Source organism: Falco punctatus (assembly GCF_963210335.1).
Source record: "Falco punctatus genome assembly, chromosome: 1".
NCBI classification, from domain to species: domain Eukaryota; kingdom Metazoa; phylum Chordata; class Aves; order Falconiformes; family Falconidae; genus Falco; species Falco punctatus.
Genome location: NC_137580.1, coordinates 109415733 through 109439123, shown reverse-complemented (window position 1 = coordinate 109439123; position 23391 = coordinate 109415733). Strand labels below are relative to the sequence as shown.

Below are 23391 nucleotides of genomic sequence, written 5' to 3'. Positions count from 1 at the left end.
AGTGTCAGCATCATCAATAATTGCTCTTGAGGTTAAAACAGGAGAAAAGCCCACAACAGTTCAACCACCCCCTCACAGCTGTAAATTACTCATCAATTGTTAATGCTGCAGCGCTGAGCCAGAGCTGACTCAGCTGTCATTGCGGCTGTGTCATGGAGAATTTCATTTCCCTCCTGCTGCTCCAAAATCCCCAGTGTTGGAAGTAAGGCTTAATTGTACCATAGCGAGTGGGAAATCCAGCTCAGGCATTACTGTTCCCACAGAGGACTGAGTTCTTTTAGGGCAAAATTAGGGTAGAAAGAATACCAGTAATCAGATTCTTCTTTTTAGTACCTAAATTTTAAGACCTTTCTTGAAAATGCAGACAGTGTGACAACAGGGATCAGGACCCAGATTTCTAGACATGTCATCAAGCCAATGACCAAGGTTTTCCTTAATTGAAGAACTCCAGTCTCTGATTAGTCAATGACCTCTTTGTGTCTTGGCTATGCTCATCCCATCTGCTAGTACCTGGAAAGGCTGGGTAATGGGACTCTGTGATGTGCTTTGTCAAGTCTGCTGGACATTTCAGATACCTCCACCGTGTAACGTGGTCCTGCTATCCAGCCTCCTTTGGTGGTTCCTTAACAATGCCAAACCCCCACATGAATATCTTCCTCTACAAAGAAAGGAAACTAAACATTCTTAACCCGACCTTTAAAAAGGTGATCAAATGTCTTTCAGTTCTCATGGAGGCTCTCTTGCTCCTCTCCAGTGCAACTGGAGGGGAAGAATCAGTCGTGGCCTATGACATTAAGATACTGTTCTTGAGATCCAAAGACACATGGTCACCCCAAATGTAACAGGCCATATTCTTGCATTCCTACATTTCTGGACTCAAAACAGTTCTCCTTCTTTTAAGATTAGCATTCTTCTTCCATAAAGTTTCTAATTTCCTTTTCACCAGCACACCAATAACTGCTTTTACTACTCCTAAATATGCAATATGATTTGTCATGCTGTAATTCTTAAGGTGAAATGTGTCACTAAGGAAATCTGGAATATTTTTTATTTTTCTTCTAGCAGATTTCATACTTGAGGCAAATCAGGTAAATGTCTCCTTGTATTATACAGAGCAAAAAATCTTTTCGGATTCTTAAGAAAAACCAACACAGAATTGCATATCAAAACCAGCCAGCTAAACTCAGCTCAGTTTCACATTCTGTAGCAGTCCAAACATCATTAGGATAAACAGTGAACTCTGAGCACAAAACCTCAATATGTAGAAATACCAATTTTGTCACCTGCCACAGCTCCCTTTGTTTTCTTTCGAAGCATGAAAGTCTCCCTGTGTGGTACCAGTCAGAGTGTTCAGTCACAGCTCTCTTCCAAGTAACTAGTCCAGGTTTCTCAAAAGACTCCTGCTAAGAAAGTTAGCTAGAATGCAGCTGCTGACCTTTTGCAATGAAATCTCCTTCAGTCTTGCGTGAATCTCCCTGGTTTTGTTATGGTTTGCTTAGCCAAACCTTGCATCACTTGAGCTAATGCTCCGTTTCAAAAATTATCATTTATGGTATATTATTTGAAATTGCAGTATTCATATGAAACCACTACTTTACTACAGTCCGTGAGATGTTCTCTCTCTTCCTCTCCCCTTTTATCTTCCTATTTAACACTTTATGTTGCATCTGTAAAGGTGTATTTTAGTTTCAAGTACCTTCATTATGACAATCCACCTCAACATACTGCATCTGGAGTCATATTTTTAGTGCCTGCTATAGGCTGTGCACATATCAATCTATGCTTGCATCTGTGTACTACAGATTTAGGTATATTTAAATGGCAATTTCTGTAGGTGTGAGGGGTTTGTGGGTTTTTTTCCTTTTTTCGTTGAACTCTCTAGATATTCTGCGTGGAGTCTTAGTCAACATTTCCTTGGAGACTGTCAAATATTTATGCAAGTCTCAGAGATCTCAATTTGAAATTAATGAAGGCTGCTCAGCCAGAACAATGACAAATCTGTTCCATTTACCTGCTCAGCAGGAGGAGGCAGCAATACATACAAAAAGGGAACCCATAGCATGTTTTTCTGTCTCTCAGGTTTCCAAAGGTCTCTGAGAATTACAGCAGGACCTTCCTTTTTGAAAAGCCAGATTTATATGTCCTATTTATCCCCAGAATCGTTTATGTATTTCTTTAACCAGGGAAGGAAGGAATGGACAAAGTAGTTTGGTGACACTATTTTCAAGATCAAATGACAGAATTCCTCTCAATACATGTGAGAAACATTGCTCTTCATTGTAACGAGCACCTAAGAAAGTTTTTCAAGGTTATTTAGGTCAGCAGAATCCTGAAGAGATTTAGGGTGCATGGCTTTGAGCTGGATGCTGCAAAATCTTGTTAACCAGCATAGATGAATGGAGAAAAGGAAATTTTCCTTTTAAGCATGAAATAGCTTTATACTACCCTTCGCTAGAACTAAATTTAAAAAAAATTAAAAGCCATAGTAAAAAACACACCGACTGAAATGATTCAGAATGAAATTCTCTCTTCCTACGTATACTTGACTTTGCTCTAAAGATGAAGGAGAACAACTAGCAGTTGCCAGCAAGCAGCAAGACCACATAGCCTAAAGTGCTTATAAAGAAATTCAGGGCTACCAGATAGAGTCTTGTGAAGGTGCACTTAAAAGAAAGGAGAGATTTCCACCTGGTCTTCAGGTGCAAAAATTTGATAAAGGACTCAAGTAAAACCAGAGAAAGGCTTTTCAAAACAGAGAAAGAATTCAGTAGTAAAAGTTGAAACTAGACAAGATTCAAAGACAAGAAAGCCTTGACTAAGAAATTAGGCACTAGCTCTATCAGAAGTGGTGGTAAATTCTCCATTAATCTTTTCTCATCAATATAAGATATTCCTTTACAAGAAATCTTGTCCAACTGTGTTTAGCTAGCTGGTAGAAGGAATTAATTTGAGGAAAATCCAGTACCATTCAAGTGGTCAGACTAGATAGATCACTGAAGTCATTGCTGACTTTAAACATCTATGAATTATCCGCAGAGTGTTCCAGTATGCAACATAAATGAAAGATCCACACCATGTAAAACTGTACATTATCATGCACAGATATACTTACGTATGATCCCATCTGCGTTGTCCACATGCTTTGGTAAGTAGTGTGCCGAAAGATCACTCTGAAGGACTTCATCTGAAGTTGCTCTAGCTAAAGCAGCAGCCAAAAATGAAGGGCAATTACTGGAAAAGAAAAAAGACAGAACACAAAAAGAAAGCCACAAATGATGTTTTCATCTGATTTAGCAAGGTAACTTGCAATCAAGGAAATACATAATACTTTTCTACAAACAAACAGGAATTTGAACCAAGATTTGTAAATCTTCTGATTCTTCTTTGCTAAACAGCACCACAACCCTGCACAGCAAGACCTCAAACTCCCTGCATGGATTTTAGTGGCTCTAGTTCACTCTCATGTTCCCCATTTCAGTTTTCATGTTCCATTTTGTAACCTCTGTTTAAATGCTTTTCAAATCTAGACTTGAACCCCCCTCCAGAGTCTGTCATGCAACCCTTGCTTAGCGTACATTTTCTACACATGCATTATATGCTTTTATCTTAAGCCCACTCTGTCCAGTTCCTCCTAAGAACTGGAGTCAAGATTCCAAAGGATTAGAGAAGTCCTCAGAGTTCACAGTGTTCAAAACCTCACCAAGGGACGCTGAAAGTTAAAGCAGACCCATAGGAGGCATGAAGTTGATGTGCATAAGGTTAAAAAGCTCCCTCATGAATGATCTCTATCATGAGTAAAGTGGCTTTAACTCACTGTAGTTTAATTAAGCCTGATATCTCCCAAGGATAATTAATCTATAGCAAACCAAGGCCACTTTAATGTACATTGTCTCATTCAAGAGGAGTTTAATACCTCTTTATTTATGCATGACTTTGTATTTCCCATTGGTCTGCCTTAACTTCTCCAGGTGTCTCTTGCTGACACAGCCTGAAACTTCCCGATTTCATGGTTATCACCAGGGGTAACAATGTCTCCCATTGCAGGACTGTGCAGAGACATGCAAACTAATGTCAGTCTCAGAAACCGTCCATCAACAGCAGAATTCTGCGTCAGCTAGCCCAGGGAACAGGCAACGAGCACATACACTTCCTGAACCTTTTCTTCTGCTTAGGCCCGCTAAGTCTGTTCACATGCTTTCAGAATGGTTGGAGAGGAGGCGTTAGCCTAGAAGCAATCCGTCCAACCAGATCCAGAGCAGAAAAACTTCTACATGCGAAACTGGACTCATCAGGCTTCACTCTGGAGCCAGAGAAGCACATGGCGACCGTCACTTGCATTCGCATTTGGTTCACTGCCCAGGAAAGCCAACTGCCATGCTAAACTGGCCCACATGCTGGAGCTTCAGCAGTGAAATCTGAATTCCAGAGGAAAAAAAAAAATCAGATTTGCTAGACTTGGGTTTTTTAGAAAAGCCATTTTACCATACAGTTTTCCAGATTCATGACATCAAATGCTGCTGCAAACAGTAAGATCATGTAACAGATTTGAAAAATGAATAGAAAATAAGTCCTCCGACCTTCACTGATTACTATTCAACATATCTATAAATTATTTAAATAGAAGATTAACAATAAATGGCTTCGGCCGAATCATATATTGTCATGAGACAAGCTCTGACCCTTGAAGTTAAGCAGAAAGCCACTCATACCATGTTACTGCACCATCAGTAAGAGTATTTCCTAGAATTAGCAGCCGAGTATTCTGCTCACGCATCACCTCTGAGCCTCAGCAACGTGCGCCGCTAATGAAGCACGACTGCTGGAGGAAATCAGCTGTCTTAGGACTGGCTCCTCTCAGCACAGCACAGGAACTCTGATCCTATTTACATACAGCAATGCCCAGTCCTAAGAGTAATCAGCAAGAGGAAAACACACCGGGACCTCCTTTACTTCTGGTGTGTGTTGAAGCTGATTTTCTATCTTGTCTTGTCCATCTTTATTTAGCTCACAGAGAGCAGGTTTTTCATTTCTATTATTAGCTCCAGTACTCCAGAGCGGTGATACTCGTTACTGTTCGTGTTACATGCAATTTCCATGTGACAAAAAAAGCAAGAGACAGAATAATTATGCCAGCATTTAGCAGCGCTGTGAGGACAGCGTTCTGCAAAAATGCAGAGGAAGATTAAGGTTCAGCCTAAATAACACACAGCAGAAGAATCCGTGCTGAAAGCATTTACAAGCACAAGCCAGACAGAGCTCGCTTCAGGCGTGAACGTAACAGGCTGTGGTAGCACCTGCGGGAATCTGAGCTTGCTTCCCAGTCCAAGGCTTACCCCCTCACCAGTTCAGTGCTGGAACTTTTTAGGAAAACCAAACCTGTTGTGTGTCACTTGTAAACAGCCCCTCAGGAACGTCCACTGATGGGCAGAGAGGGAAGGTGGTTAAGAACTGAGGCAGTAAAAATTGCTAAAATAGAGGTTCAGGACCTAAACAGCAGAGAAAAAATACCCCCCCGACATGAGCAACCTCTGCTCTGACTGGGCTTGGAAGGCGGGAAGAGCATGTCTGTGAAAGACCAAGAGTTGTGAACATTCATATCTGAAATTTTAGGTATTATTTTAATTGTTCTGACAGATTACAAAATTGAAAGGTGCATTTACAGCATACGGAGCTGGTCTGAGTATTTCCCCCATCAGCCCCATATGCCATTTACATGTCCCTAAACCAATGCTAGCAGTTTCACACAGGAGCTCTTTATCTAGCCAAAAAGTGCATTTCCATTACAATACTAAACCTACACAAAAAGCCACTAAAGATGTTATTAGATAAATTAGAGGATTTTAAGTACATCCTTCCTGATTCTCTGGCAGCGTGGGTGTGTTTAGAACACCCACAGTTGCACTGCAGCAATCCTGGAATAACTCTGCTAAGGTAATAAATCAAGCCCAAAAGTGGGTCGTTTCCATCAATTAAGGTTGAGAAAAACAGTCTGAAGTGGGCTTAGCTCAGCCCACATATTATTATGTTACCAGCTTAACACACAACTCTGCTCCTTCCTGATAGCATTAAAGTGGTGAAGACTTTCCAAACATTTTCTCTGAGCTATTCCACTGTGCTCTAAATCTAATATAAGATCTCCTACTAAAAAAAAAGATGGCAGATTTAAAATTCTTATTGCATGAAAGTTCACCAGTGGGGTTTAAGTGACTTACCAATTTTGATGGAAAAGGTAGAGAAAATAAATTAGCTGAAGGCTTTTCCTTCTATGTCTGGCCACTCTCTGTCCTAATAATAACAGCTGCCTGCCAAAGAATTAATTGCCCTTGACATTTGTTCATCACAAAGCTTCTTATGTAGCCATTACAGGACTATGCCATGTAAGCAGGGAAGTGACCAGATGCGGACAGATGACTTCCTCTTCCTGAATAGCCCAACTCAAAATTTACTTCTCGTACTTGACTCCTGAGAAGACTAGTTGAATTACTTCTCCCCTTCAAGGAATAGCAGACTGCACTAGAGGTTTTTTTACTCCTTTTAAAATAGATTAGATGTCGAAGTCAAACTGCTGCCGGGACACTTCATTATTGTTACACCAAGACAAATGAAGAATCAGGTCTAGGGTCTTTGGTTTTATTACAAAAGTAAACATTCAGGTGAGCATCTACAGCATCCCACAAAGCAGGAAAGACCCACACTCAAACAGCCAGGCTTTGCCATGCGGATAGTTCTCACCTGTGCTCACATCTTTTATGCAAAACAAGCAGTAGCAGACAGGATCCATGGGGACCACGGGAGGTGCACTGCGTCCTGCTGCTGGCGTAACTAAGGATTACCTGTTGGCTGCTGAAAAGAAATCCTTTGGCCACGTTCTAGATGCCTAAATGTTATCAGTCATTAAGCTATGACAAATTGAAGCTGGGAGGGCACGGATCTTGTTTAGCTGAGAGCTAGAATGCCTATGTGTATTCATAGCTATACCACTAATGCAGCAGCTGACCTTGGACGAGTCACTTCACCACTCAGACCTTCGATTTCTCATCTACAAACAAGGGATGATAATGTCATTTCCTCGAGGAGAGGAGGAGGAGGAGGAAGGCTGTAGAAGGCTTAATTCAGTGTTCGTAAAATACTTTGAGGTTTCTAGATAAGAGCACAACTGAAGGGAAAAATATCAAGATGATAATGGGAGATATTTTCAATCTCTACAAGATTTAAGGAGCTTTCATACTTTTTTTCTCGCTCCATATTCTCTGTTCTCATAGGCAGCCAGAAGTGCTAAGTGCAATACACAGGCAAACAACAGCTCTAGACAGGCAGGTTTAGTCTGATGCCCGCAGCTAACTTAGCATCATAAGCAACTGCACGACAGAAACACATTTTTAGAAAAGCTGATGCATCTCAAAAGGAGAAAACCATGAAAGACAGACATCAAGTTCCTAAAGCCTGGTAATGCTGGTGTTCCTGGAGCATTAGTGCTGCTGATGGGAAAATGGTGCTACAGACTCATTACCGCCCCTGACCAAAAGACACAATTGAGCGCCACAAGCACTGAAAATACTTAACACTGTCATGGTCTGAGGTACCTGATGAGGCATCACTAAACCCAAACAAAGCAGGAAAAATGGAATGAAATGTACTGGTGCCTTTCAATGGCCAAAATGGTCAGTAAATCACAAAACATACAGTGTTCCTGTTACCTCAAGAATCTCCTGACACTACAAAACAGCAATTGTTTTAGTTAGAATGAAACATGATTTAAATAGAAATGCTATTCAATCTCCTGAAACACAAAACAAATCCACAGGCAAACAGTATAAATCATCCTATATAGTTTCACACAGCAATCCAAGACCAGGAACATGACCTGAAAAGAATCAAGTACAGCACATTCCCATAAGGACTATAATTTACTGCGTTAGTGAAAGACTTTGTAGGGATGACAAGCTAACTGCACCCTTTCCAAAAGGCTTTACGCTAGAGGATGCAGTTTGGTAAACACTCCCGTGTTCCATGTGGCCTGTTGCAAGTTCTTGTTAGAAAGCAAGTTTTGCAAAATTCAACTTAAGAAAAACCTCATTTGTCCCCAGCCTGTATTTACAAAACACTCCAAAGCCTCATGAGACTTATTCCAGATGGAGCTTCTGATACAGCCTGGAAGCTCTTTGAAGAAGCCTTTAAAGTCTTTATTACTGAAAGTTCCCATGCTGAGAACTGCGGCAGTAATGAGCAGAGAAATTCTTTGGGAAGGTCCTTTGGCTGTTTACCCAGCCCTCCCCTTCAGCTGCCTCCTGCTCCAGCCACCATCCAGAAAGGCAAGGTACCGAGCTTCTGTTTGTCTCCTAACTGCTGGAAGTCAGACAGGACTCAGAGAGGAATATTCTGTTAAGCAATCCTCACACTTCAAAATTATTATGGATGTATCTTCTAATCATGCCAAACAAATGCTATTTCTGGCTCCCATCTCTCTGCAGGTTCTCATCTCCTTACTCACAAAGCATCACTCTCCCTGCAAGCTCACTGCTCCGCTTTGACCTGTGCTGTTCTGCTGCTTTGCACAGCTGGTGAAAGTTTTGATGCTTATTTAAAGCCCGGTCACAGTGGACAAATGGAGTATGCTTCTTTTTTCCTAACACATGGTGAAACCCTGCACTAGATTTTAGCTGCTGCAGTGAGTTACTAAAAAAATCCCAATGCACACACACACAAAAAAGAAACAAACAGAAAAAACAATGCACCTTTTAAAAGATTGCATAACCAAAGCTCCTTGAGAAGTCATTTGAGCTGGCAGTGTTGAGACAGTAAAGATGCTTGATAAATCTGTTTGAAGGAGCTGAAAATGTGCTACACAAGGAAGCTGCTATCTATAGGCTTCACAGAGACAGCTGCCTGGTCACATTCAAAATGATTCTGTCCTTGTGGTGACAGTTGTGAGCAACAGAAATATAATACACAACCATTACAAAACCACACTCTTTCTGATGTGTTTACCACACTCACATCCTAGACAGACACTGCGGTGGTACCTCTTTTTTACCAAATCTTTAACCTTTTGCATTGTGCTCACTGCCATATTCCAGAGAGTATGATCAAGTTTATATAGATATTCTCCTGCAGTTAAGTCTATGTTAACTGGACATTTTAAAAAAATAAAATACAGATAATATCTTCAACAGCTGGATTAAGATGCTTCAACATATGGATCAGACTTCCAGTATTCATCACTGTATTTATTTTGTAATAGCTGTATCTTACTTGTCAAAGCATTTATGGAGACTAGGGTTCTCAGAAATGTCCTAAAGACCCCACAGATAAATGTAGTGAACAAGAATAAAATTACTTTCGTAGGAACAATAATTTCCCTCTGCAAGTTATTAGGCTTAAAGAATTTGCTAATGGTGAATAATGCAAGTTCTCAACTTAGTTCCAATCACTGGAAGTCTGTCTCATAAAATAGAAATATGAAGCTCATATTTGACAGCTATGACTAAGATTGGTAAAAATACTTTATAGCCTCAATTTTAAAATAGCCACCTTAACAAAACAAAACACCAAAAGAACAACAATTTTAAAATGCCTTTATAAATAAGCTGTTAACCACTATAAATCAAAGACATTGGGTTTGACTTTTTCACAAATTAAGATCTAATCTGAGAGAAAAAATATTCAAATTCTTTCCTCTTTTTCAATGAGATAATAAGAGTCAACAAAATTATTATCTAGTGAAGGATATGTGAAATAGGCATGAATGGAAACCTCTAGGAAATCACTTTGGTGATCAGATGGGAAACATTTGCGAAACCACAGAACTCAATTATGAGTGCGTTGGCACTGATCCCATAAAAGGGCTCAGGTGCTGCACTCTGTCGTGGGGGCTTTATAGGATATTGTAAATGAGGAAGCAAAGTGCTGTGCTGCATGGCATATCAAACTAAAAAAAAAAAAAGCCCCAAAACCCACAACAGGGAAAATCAGGGCAGAGAGCAAAATAAAAACACTGGCACAATGCTGGAAAAAAAATAAATGAAGACAAAAATTTGCTTATGAAAGCGTGATTGCAAGAGCATAGTTCATATAATATTTTATTTGACTACCTGGGAGACCTGGCTGCAAAGGGATATCCTACCTCGTTTCTCCAGTCGAGCTCTGCAGGCAAGCGCAGCTCCAATTCCCAGCCTCTGAGGCCCAGAGGCAGCTGGCACTAGGTTCGTTAATGGGTGCCAAATCTAAGCTCAGGCCCCTTCCCAGCTATGTTTGCACAAGCGCTCAACCTCTGTTGCACCACTGTGTTTTCAGCACACGTCTAACAGGTTTCCAGCACACTGTGCCGTGAACACCTTTCTCACTTAGAAGCTACATAAAGGCCAAGCGAGAAACGCGCTGCCACCAGCAGCAGGAAGAGCAAGCCCAGGCACCCTGCAGATGTGCACGCTCTGTCCCTGGCCCCCCCACTCCAGCACGGCGGTTTTCCCCAGAGCCCCCAACGTCACTGTCTGTTTGACAGGACAAACTGCACACACGGGGAACTGGGCAGGGGCTGGCCCTCTGATGCTGCCAGAGAGATCCATCAGGGCTCAGCCCTCCCTGCCTTTACCTTGGAAGGGCCGTTCTCACCCACTCTGCTGCCAGTTTTCAGAAAATTGACAGGTATTCGGTTATCTTTCAGACTTCAACCCATCTTTTGAATTTGCTTCAAACTGGCCTGCAAGGTTAAGCTTATCTGTGGGAGGAACCCGACAGGCAGACAGACTGAGCAAGCACAAAAGCCTTGTTCCCTTACAAACCAGACATTTAAAATCAAGTTCTTAGAACGATGCTACTAGAATGTCATCTGACAATACAGGTCATTAAGGGAAACCCTTGACTTCTAAGTACTATCTTCAACACATGAATTAGACTGAGACCTCTAATCCATTTTCTGCTGCATAGCAAGTCGCCACTTTCTTTCTCCACAGGGGTAAGTGCACATGACAGTACATAAAGCTAACAAAATGTAAGCAAGACAAAATAAAAAGGTCACCTTTGTCTGTTTGATGAGGTACAATGTCATGAAGGCTAGTGTATATTTAAAAAATAAATGGTTGCTGTCCACAAAGCACTCATAAGCATTCGTGATTTAATGACCGTCACTAAGATGCAATTGACACTGAATGGGTGAACTGTGAAGAATCCAAACTACATAAAACAGCTTCTGCAGAGCTATTCTGCTGAATAGATTGTCTGTATATTATCTTTGAAACCTAATTTTATGATTTCTTTAACTCATTCTCACAATATGGCAGTTCTGAGGTTACTTGCATTTCAATCTCTGTAGAGCTGATGCTACCTGCGTTAAAGGCTGCTTTGAAAATGACAGAAGTTGTCTACTATAACATGAACAACTCTTAAAAACCCCAAGATGAATCTTCCAGGAGCTGAAAGCCAAATTACTGCTAGAACTGAATTCCCAAAAGTGACTGTATGATAGTTTTTCTTCATTACATCAAAGAACTGAGGATACAAAATTTGCTGTTGAAAATTGTATTCCAGGACTAGAGTCATTCATAGCCATATTATATCCATCTGTTACAAAGAGAAACATAAGCTTAGACTTTGACGGAATGCAAAGAGAAATCATTTTATTACAGAAATGGACCAGAATCCATGAACCTCAGTTACAATACTGAGATGCAGAGGATGCATCTATACTGCAGTCTCCCCCTATCTAAATCAGAACATTTTTATCTAAGCAGCAAGATTCTGAGGAATCGGACAGTCTTTTATAAAAATTTAATTACTGCTATAAAATGCATTTTACAAAATTATAAATATATTATAAAATTTAAAATATACCAGCAAGCCACATATTTGATGGACATTTATTATAAAGCTTAGATCTTTAGGAATCAGCTATGTAAATCCAAAGACACAGCAAAAAGTTTTCTTAAAACTTCTGTTTACCCTATTATTAATTAATCAAAATAAAGATAATTTATAGCCATTACCCATACTGAGATATAATTATTATACTGAAATAAAAGATCCTTCTGGGTTTTGTTGTTATTGTTTTACAGGGATTAGCCAGTGTATTTACACAGTGCATTCTCTGTTCCAACAGAAATGCTTTGCATTTGAGTGACACGCATACCTTGTAACCAGAGTCTTCTGACTGCCATTCCAAAAACCAGTCACTGCCTACTTAGCATCTCTGTGTCTGGAACGGTAACGAAGCCTAAATCTACACAAAATGCACGCTTACCTGAAGAAATAAATTTCTTAACTGGAAAACCAATGTCAACAACAGTTACCCTATAGTGAGTTTCTCTGCTAGACAGAGGCCCGTTTAAAAGCTCTACAGGACATTAAAAATGTCATTGATTTTTTTCCCTTTGGCTCTCAGTCAATTTGAAAGTCAGCATAATTCAATGTCTTTCTACGACTTCCATTAGCAAAGAAGGGAATCCATGCTTCAATCCATGCTGCCTTATTGGAAAAAGTAATTTAATTTTACACCTGAAAGTGTGCCAACATCAGCATAAAACCGCACACAGTATACATAAGATTTAATTTATAAATTCTGTATTTTGTCAAGCCAGAAAAAGATGCTGTCTAAAAATCAATGAGTGTTCAAACTTGCTCTGAAGATACCTGCATATTTTTTTTTGTATTTTATGTTCTAGTTGGAGTTTTTGATGATTTCTCTCGTTACTATAAAATATTAATGACACACTATCTAGAAAAGCTCACATTGCAGAAAACTTTGTTTAGGGGCACACTTTACCCCTAAAAGTTCAGGCATATCATTTACTTACCACTGATTCATCTCCTATTTTTTTCTCTCTGTTAAAAATAAACTTTCATTGATATTTTCCTTAACCTGAAGAGATATACCATACAAATTGGATGTGCCCAGAAATAAAAGTTAAATAAGAATCACCCAATCCAGAGCACCTATTTTATTTCAGATCAGATTAACATGCCAAAGTCCTCTGATTACTAGTCAAAAAGAAAAATGCATTGTGCTGTTATAGTTAATGACTTAATTTTAAACAAATGAAACAAAATGCTGCACAGCAGCACATGCACAGGTTCTTTCATTTCTCTACTGCAGATCATCATTAAGGCAAACAAATGTAAAATGGCTCCTTTAAAAAAGGGTGAAGATAGTGAATCTGGTGCCTGTTCAAATGAACAGCTTTCAGTAACACCACACAGAGCTAGTCCCCGAATAATTGTGCTTGTATAGTAATATTTGTCCTCATGTAAACAAGAAGAAGTAAAAGCTGCAGGCCAGGATTTTCAAATGACATCTGATCACTTAACTTCTTTCAGCCCATTGAACAAATATAAGGCAAAACACACCCCAGAAGATTTATGACCACTGAGTCAGCAGAGAATGTTCTCTCGCTCCCTTCTCACTCTTGTGAAACGCAGTTCATCATACAAATGGCTTGGGTGTTTATGCCAGATGTAAGATTAGATAATTAGTCATCTGAGTCCTGGATGTCAACTCTTTTGTGATAAAAAATTTATTCCAAATGCACCATTTATAATCAGTTGACTTGCAAAAGCACTCTAGTGTTATACAGTAATACATCTTATGATGCACATCGAAATATCTGCCACCCTGTACCAACACGCTTTGTTTCTGCTGTGGCAATACCCTGCCTGATCTTAGCCCTTCCAATGACTTAATTTTTTTGTCTGCAAAATAGGGATAATGATTTTGACCTCTGGAAATTAATTTTGACTCTAATGACGAACAGTAACAAGAAGAGTCAGATATTTTTAATTAATCCTAAACTAGGAATGGAACAAGGCAACAGCAATTCACTTGCACTGATCACCCAAAAATACTGCTGGTCTTTTACCTACTTCCTCTTGAAAGTGCCATGCAAGGCAATCAAATTAAAAGCAAACATGAAAAGACTATACAGTACCCTTAAAAATAATTTCACAGATAAACATAGAACTACAAGTAGTTTCAAACCTTATCCAGTGGGGCAAATTAAGAGATCTTTATTGGAACCTCAATTTCAAAATTACTGACATTGATGCACACCAAACAAGACGCCAGAGGGATAAGTGGAGGCTCTAAGATCAGGGGGTGTGCTCTTCCAAAGAAATAAACCTTTACTTACTCTGGAAGGATCACATCCTAATTCCCACTGTCACTTGTCCTCTGCAGAATTGCAAAGAACATTGGTGGGTTTAGGGTTTTAGTTTTGTTCTTGAAAGGATAATCAAAATGTTTTAGCTATTCTGTTTCACATTAAAGTCCCTAATGCATTCTGTTCTACTGAGCCACATAGTTATTTCAGTCATTCTTAATAAATAACAGTTGCCAGCAGTAGTTAAGCCAACAGATCTGAATTATTTATAGTGTTGAGGAACAGAACAGCAGATAAAATGCATTAGGGCTTTCAGTTGTTCTTGCCTGAACGACACAATGGCAGCCTTTGGACATTTTTCCACAGGCTGTAAAATATTCTGCTTCTGATCCTGGTTTAAAAGATTTCCTAAAGAGACAACATCCAAAGCTACTGCAACCCATCTTCAGTATTCACATTCCTGAAGAGCAGGTAAGAGAGAGTCTCCCAAATACAGTACATTATTTTTAAAGAAAGGGGGGAAAAAAGGTACAGATTTGGACTTGATTGTTCAGGTCACATGCAAACTGCTATTTAGTATTATTAATCAGAACTTCATTATTTAGATGTTATTTAACATGGCTATGTACCTTCCAGTTAATGATATAAAAGCACCCCAGTGTTGAACCCAGTGTTTCTCTTCTCCTTTGCCTATAATGCCTCCTCCCTTCAGCTGGAAAAAAGCATAGATGTTATCTTTGATTTACAATGGCAAATCCAACTTCACATTCTAGGGTAGAACATGGAAATCCCAAGTCCTGTCTCTCCTCTCTGCCTCTTTTTATAAGAAACTGCATCATGAAACATTGGACACACAAAAAACAACAGGGACATAAATTATCTTGACAATATTTGACAAATTGTGTTAAACACATTAGCTGAGTTTATGCTCTTTGTGGCTTAAAAGATGCATTCAAATATCTGTCTTGATTGACTAGTAAGATAACGTGCCTCTGCTGAGCTATGTCTGGGTAGAAATTTGGGGGAATGTCTTGCTTTCCCACCTTGTACCAACATCACAGGGGACTGCACCAGCATAAAATTCACCATGCACAATCAATTTACAAGGAGAACCATGCCCACAAACGACAAGGAGAGATACACATGCAAATGCTGCAGAGAGAACTGGGGGAGTAGTTGTAGCAACATAAGCTTAAATCAAACAGTTTTCCTTTTATAGATCACCTTCCGCTTTCTATATGGATCTATTTACAGCAGGAAACACTGCAAATTGTAGCATTTCTAAGGAGTAAAAAAGAATCAAAAAAATGGAAACCTGGAAAACCCAAACAAACATGCTCCTTTCAAATACTAAAGAAATGGGGGGTGTGTGGAAATACCACTTTCAGGCCATGTCAGGTTATTAAGGCATCTGAAACTGGCTTTATATCACATGTTAGATTGTAGGAATGAGCCATAGTATCCAAACTATCAAGCAGGCTCAAAGTGACACAGATCAATGTGCTTCCCCACTCCCCCTTCCTTGGCTTAGTTTCCCCACTCGCCCAGTTCAGAAGCTTGTTTAAAATCTGCACTCTGATTTTACTGAGACAGTTGTATTGAAGATTCCATATGTCACGGCAGTGACCACGCTCAAAAGATGAGGAACGTGGCTTTTGCTTTGGGTAAGGCAGGTCCTGAGCCTGCGTAACATCCAGCTTGCCTGCAGTATGCCTCTATATATAGCTCTTTTTGCGCACAAAGGCTGTATGAATTGATTCTGAACAAGCCGAGGATTTCAAACAAGTCTGCAGTGCTGTAGCCTCTCTTCCATCCTGAAAGGTACAGTGAATTATTTAAAACTTGAAAAACATGTCCTAAAATTATTTCCAGCACCATTTAAAAACAAATTGTGTACACATTCCAATCACTATTATAAGGTCAACTGAAAATAAGAGCTGTCACCTTTTATAGCCATGACATTACAAAGTAAATCTCACAAGATTATAGACACTGTTTCTCTGCCATGGACTTCTCAATACAACACAAATTCTACCTGCCTATTCACTAAAATCTGGGGCTTTGTTTATGCAAAAGAATCAAAGAATCAATCTTTTCTTAAAATCTTATTTGTTCAATTTTATTTTGTATGAGCAGTGTTAGATTCAAACATTCAATTCACCCGCCCCAAAGGCAATAACACTGCCCCCCAATCTCTGGTGGCTCATGTAAGAATAACCCAACAGCTCTTTCTCTCTAACCCTCTGCCAAAGAAGATTGTCATATTTTCCTGTAAGTTTATTACGAAACCTGTGATCTCTTCAGAAGACAGATAAGCTCTAAATATAAGAAAGAATCTGTTACACAGTCCCTCAAGAAAGGAGGCAGCACATAACAGCTGCAGACAACACAAGCCTGAGTAAAATAAAAGTGGAAAGAGGATGAAAAAAAAATCTGTTATTGTCTTGCCTTTGCCCACTGCCTGGACTTAAGGGTCAATCCTGCATATAGTCAAACATGCAGTAGAATATGGAATCATGTAATACGTGCGTAAAATTTAGGGGTTTATTTCTATGGAAAATAAATGCAAACAAGCCACATTATCTGGAAGTTTATTCAAGGTCTGGCAAAAACGTACCCAGATAAGATGACATCTTCCTCAAACACAACAGAACTTTTTTGAAGCTCCTTGAACCAGGATTGTAAATAATACACTAGTGAGGACTGATTCATTCATGGTGATGAGTAGGCTCAAAGCTTCTTCAAATGGAGCAGTGTCACAGTTATAATCAGCAGTTGAGAGAGTTACTTAGGAGTCACGCTATCAATTACAATGGTAATACATATTCAGGGAGTAAGTGATATGCAGACAGAGAGAATATGAAATCAAAACATTAATAAAAAATAAGGAACCTTTGGAGACAAATTATTATGTTCTATATCTACAATGCTTTATACATTCCCAAAGGATTTAGAATCTAAAAATAAATTATTACTTCTACCGAGACTGACATACAAGCTACCTTGGATGAAAAACAGCAAATTGCTAACCATGGATAGAAGCATTACACAACTCTTCTGAACAAACAGCAAAAAATGGACAATGCTAGAAAGAACAGTGGGAACCTATACAGGGATTGAAGTTATTCAAGCTAAATTTTAACCAGAATAATGCGAATATCGTCTTGATTTTCTACACCTATGATGGGTTTTTCAATAAAAATGAGACTGGTTAGAACTATCTGTATGCTTTGATATCTCATCCCCCAATCTCCATCATCCTTCTCTCACCATTCTTTAGCATCAAACTGAGATGCTGATTGGAAGGAAAATACTCAGCATCTTTAGCTGAAATACATACAAATACATATATGTGTGTGTGCGTGCATGCATGTGTTTAAATATGAACAATCACCACAGACTCCTTGGGAAAAGGAAGAGGGAAGATTACCAAAACAGATGGAAGATCAAAGATTGCACAAAAGCATGTAGTTAAGACATCATTAAAACACTGTGCCAAGTAACTTCTTGAAAACAAAAAAATTGATCAATTCTGCCCCCAAAACATACAGCCAGTACCAGCTCTACCAATGACAATGGCCTTGAAAAACTAAAGAAACAAAGAGGGCTCTGAAAGGCAGAGTTCTGGACTAAGGGTAGTAGTAAACTAGAATAGTAATTATGTAATCACAAAAGAACAAATCCAGGAGGAGGCAATCAAGTAAAGATGAAATACAAGTATGTTTTCTTAGTTGGAACAGAGAATTTTGTGAAAGAGTATAGACAGACCATGTGAAGAGACATGGCAGTGTGAGAATTTTTGTCAACAAAGCACTAAATGTAAAAAAAATAGTAAATAAAAATCTGTACTGTGTAAATCCACACTGAAAAATAGCCATGATTTATTTTTATTGGATTTAGCTGTAAAAGACTGCTAATAGCACACAGTCGGATCTATCAGAAGTACAGTCTGGCAGCACAAAGATTGCCTCAAGGGCAGATAGCTTTCAAATAAAAATATACAGGTGGTACACCTGCATGAGTGAGCTTTTTAATGATGCATGGAGTCAACATAAAAGACACAACTGCGATTGGTTAGATTGAAAATAATACACCAAGGAAAAAAAAAAAAAAGAAAAGATTAGGAACGCCAGCTGAGCTCAGAGATAACATAGCAATAGTTACCGTTAAAGGAAGGTTTAAGTTATAATAACACAGTAGTAGTAAATTGGAAGATGTAACATGATAGGAGACTGAGCACTGCTCCCAGTTCTGTATCTGACAAATGACACTTCTGCCAGCAAATCACTTAATCTCTACACATCCATCCATCTGGGTGTCAAATAGGTTTATTGCCTTAAAACTTTAGAAGAGTACTGTGAAATTTAATGTATTAATACCCAGAAACTATGTTTTAATCCTTGAATAGAAGGTGCTGGGAAAGGACACCATATTACAAAATTAAGAGTACCTAATGAAATATTATTGTATTTACTGTAGTGAACTCCTTATCTGTCTCTCTCTTGTTTCAGTGCCTGGGTTCCACAGCACTTCATGACTTCCTCATTTCTTTGTCTCGGGTTAGTAGAATAAGAGCTGTGATCACAAACCAGGAACATTAGTGCCACAGGTTGACAGACAATTAGTAGTTTCTCCTATAATACACAGAATATAGGAAGAATCCTACTTCATCTATGCAGTCACATTCTGAATCTTATTCTAAGTAGTACTGTAAAAAGCAGATAAAAAAACTGCAGGGGATATGAAAGAGTAATCTAGGTCCAAATCTCCCCTGAAGTTACCAAGAATGAAAAGTTAGAGGCTTGATTTGGCATGTACTGAAGATGCTCAAAACTTCCAGAAATGCAAATTAAGTTCCTTGCATAATTCAACTCATCTATTCCCTTTAGTGTGAGCACAAAGACCCCATCCAAAAACCTTCACAAGTGTAAAACTTTGTCAATTTTTAAATATGGAGAAAAAAGGCATGTTCAGTCTTAGAGTAACTTTAATGGTTAGACATATATTCATTAGCTTTGTTTTTTCTATTTCAAAACTAAAAACCTAATTCAAATTAGATTAATAAATTAAAGTAAAATCAAATACAGAGGAATGCAAAACCAGCTACATGAACTCCCCAAGGAACAGGGAAATGAAACAAGTATAATGTTATAGCTTTGTTATAAAACAATAATGGACTGGTGGCAAAACCCTCACCCTCTTATCAAAACTCTGTGTTTTCCAATATTCAACCTGTTCTTTTTGATTAGGGCTGGTTATATAATCATCAGCCATGCCACGTTTTTGCTGAAATCATGCATTCGATTTATAGATTTTTATTAGTACCAAAGACAGCAAGAAAACCAATTCATTCCCACATGAAGTATAGCATAGGTTGGAGCCTTAGCACTGATACACTTTCTTATGGGCTAGATGGCAGTAAAAGAAAATGCTTATGACAATAAAATAGAGACATAAGCTCAAGTAACCACAAAACAAAGAAAGGGAAAACAATGCACATAGGAATGCAAATGCACCTCACTCGGCCATTCAAAGACAAGACAGACCAAGCCCCCTTACCCACAAGGACAGCTGCTGGCTGGAGGTCTGAAAAATCCAACAAGGAAAACTGCCTGGGTCCCCTGTTTATAGCTTTGTATTAATTCTTCATATTTAGCATAGCTTGTCAAGAATAATGCAGTATTACACAATTCTTCATGAGTCCCTTCTGCCTTTAGCTATGAGTCACCATTATATTAGGAAAAAGTGAGCTTAATTTAGACAACGCAGAAGGGTAAATTACATATTTTCTTAAGGTCTCTGATCCAGGGGGCTAAATTTTTTTAGTTTATTTAATGTCTCATTTCTTGTATCTTCCCTTCCCCCTCCCAAAATATAAAACTATGAAAATTTCCTTCATCTTCAGTAGGCAGCCTCACAGGAAATAATCATAGTCCTGGATATGAGGGAAAGGGGGTTCTGCATTGGATGGAGGACTTTGGATCTCTGCAGTATTCCCTCTCCAACAGGAATGACTTAAAGGAACAAGGGAGTATTCCTTCAGCGTTCTTCCTCCTAAAAAACGTATTGCCCCAATCCACCCAGTAAGAAGGCAAATGGAAATACTGCAAACAAATATTAGCATTTATAGCCATTTCTAAAATACAGATCTAGTCTTGTTAGAAAGAAAATGTCTGTTTTGATAGCAAACTATTTAGGCTGAAAACAGAGGAGTATATGTGCCCTCTTTAGTACCTGTGTTGAGTTTAATGTGATTCCCAACTGAAAACAATAGCAGATCTTACTGATTTTAATACCTCAGTGGTCAAAGCTTTTCTCTGATGTTTAGTAGCGTTTATGAAAGGTTTGCAAGGAAGAGAACAATGATGTACACACAATAAGACATGTATCTGCAAAACCTTGCCACAAGAGAAAGAAAGAAAAGTAATGATAATAGAATGATTGAGATTCATTTGCATACTTGCTACTACAATAATTAAAGACTTTTTTTATATAATGTGAATGTCTTGGGCATTTCATTCATAAGGGAGATTGACATTGTGATATATTTTACTTCCAAGTAAAGTATTTCTCTTTCATTGCAGCTGCTCTCTGGAATTTATTAAAGGAAAATAGTGAGAAAGATTGATAAGAGAAAGAAACAGTGAGTAACATTAAGTCAGAACTGCAAATACTTCTGCATCTTATATCAACTGAGGCGGTAGAAATAATCAGACCTTTGCTCCTCTCCATCGATTATGTTTTCAGTCTCCCATATCCCACCCCAAGCACATGCAAACTCACTCCTCTGGTCACACCTCTGCTTGCATTGCCCAGGTCTGATGAGCTGATAATTAATACAGAAGACCTCTCAACAGGAGGATGTCTTTGGACACCCTTCCAGGACAAACTATTTTCTCTAAAAGGGATTGTTGTGAGGCAAAGGTGCAGAAAAAGAGAAGAAATGTGAAATGGTCAGGAAATAAGAGGAAAGGGGGGGGGGGGAAGAAAAGGCTGTTTCTACAGGATGTTCCAAGAATCAGTCATATATATTTCTTCCAGAGTTTCACTACTGGAAATAAAATGCCTGTTGCAGTATTGTATTTTAAAGAATCTAAAGCAGCAACCAGTTTAAAAAAAAAAAAAAAAAAAAAAAAAAAAAGGCAAGCAGATTTCTCACTACATATATTTAATATTATGTTGTTTCCTGATGAAACCCTTAGTAAGCCGGAGTACTCAGGAAGACACTTAGATTTACATAAATTTGAGACAGAAGAATGCTGTTAGACTGAAGTCCATTGCACTGCATGGTTGGGATTGAGTCTTCCACTGGAAGTTACATCAGCCTCCAGACAGACAGTGCTCAATCTCAAACAAAATCTGTAATTTAACTTCAGAATATGTTCTTAAAGCCAGTCTACTGCCCTCTCCTTTATACTATTAGTACAATATTTCAAGGTTGTTCATGCATAGTATTTAAACTCTTAAGATTTTTGCCTTGCTTTTAAACAAATAGAACATACACAAGTCCATTCTATCGTCACAAATTTTAAACATGACCACACACCATTTCTGATAAACTGATTTTTACCCCTCTTTTAAAAGGAACAGTACACATATCACAGCAACACTCAGCAGTTAATGTAATTCAATACAAAACTACACAATTCAAAAAAATTGATAGTGTCATTTATTTAAAACTTCTGCTAGACTCAACTTGATACAGAGTATCATCATCCAGTGGAATAGGTAATGAGTACTTACGATTTTTTCCCTTTATGGCCAGTAAATTCAAATATTAGTAGCTCTTTTATAAAAAACTTCATCTACTAAAGACCTAGATGAAGCCTAAGCCACTCACCAGAAAATACCAGGATTTGCAGCTTAGCAAATGCAGAAGAGACTTAAAAGAATCATCCATTTGCTTTTTTGGCACAAAAGAACTGATGCTCCACAAACAATTTCTATGTATAAGAGATCCAGGATAGAAGCAGCAAGGAGCATGCCCAACAACGCTTGTTGAAAAGAGTTTACTAAAAGGACAGATAGAATCTGGCAGAACAAAATTCAAACATGCAGCACGCTTCACATCAAGATGACTCCTTCACAAGGTGTATTCTTTCAGCCATTCCTGTATTTTTAGTGGATACAATTTAACTTCCCGGGGTGGGCTGGGGTAACAGCAACATTCGGATTTTAAGAGAAATGTGTAAGATCAAAGTATGAAGAATTTGGAGGCTGCAGTAAAAAAACGACAGATGGCTAAAGAGTGAATGCACGCCCCAGTTCACTTCTGGGCCCCTGGTACCGTTCCTAAGCCAGTGACGTCAGCAGAGCCCCTCCAGTGAATTACATGTGCTGAAGATGAGATGTCTTGCACAAGCAGCGGTTACTCACCAAAAGCCTATTCAAGCTGCAGCTATTTTGTACATACATGTGTACATCCTGTAATGCCTACTGGATTCAAGGACAGTTTTTTCTGATTTTTGTTCCTCCAACCAGACAACAGCCAAACTACTTCAGCTGCAATAAAGATCTTAGTTTTACAAATGCAAATGTTAGAAGGAAGCAATCAGAGAGCAACGAGAACCATCAAAAGTTTAGAAAATGTTACCCTTGAATAAATGATGACACATAAGGCAACATGATAATTCACATATGAAATAATGAGGCAGATGAAGACATTTATAGTGGTTTTTGGTTAATGAGGAAGGGACAAACATTACTGAAAAAACTAACAGGAGAGATTCAGAGTAAGGAATAAGAAAAACTTTCCACCTGTAACTAAATTACCAAGAACTGGAATAGCCTGCATAAAGAGGTTGTGGGATCTCCAATGCCAGAAATTTAGAGATGAGGTCAGAAAAGTACCTCTCAGGATATGGTTTAGATTTAGCTAGTTCTACCTTGAGGTAGAAAGATGGACTAAATGACCTCCTGAGCTGCTTTTCAGCCCTATTTTCTATGGTTTTTCTATTCTATTAAAAACATGTGAAATTTCCCTTAGCTCTTTTCCTTAAAAGGAAGAAGGGTAATTCAGGAGACACAGCATCTCCAGAGCATAGCCCTTATTAATTAACCTCATAACGTAACCTGCAGTAACATTGTGCAATGTTGTGTACCCCCTTCAGTGCCTGTCCTACATAAGAGTGTCTTCTGGCTACAGAATTTAGAGCTTTATCACAAAGATATTGGTGTGTCCTAGAGCTCTCTCTGAAATCAATGGGAATTGAGGTAACTAATTAAGAATTGTAATCAGGCCCTTAGTCCAAAGCAACAGAAAGGCATACTTTCAGAATCAGATTAGTTACTTAATCATTCAAAA

At 38.7% G+C, this 23391-nt stretch overlaps 1 protein-coding gene across 1 annotated transcript in view; it reads right to left on the bottom strand.

Annotated features, from left to right (window-relative positions):
* Positions 1-23391, bottom strand: part of PPM1E (protein phosphatase, Mg2+/Mn2+ dependent 1E) — a 69895-nt gene that overhangs the window by 10466 nt on the left and 36038 nt on the right. The window contains exon 2 of the mRNA XM_080383366.1: positions 3113-3231. Coding sequence (XP_080239492.1) covers positions 3113-3231 — 119 coding nt within the window. The remainder of the gene's footprint in view (positions 1-3112; positions 3232-23391) is intronic.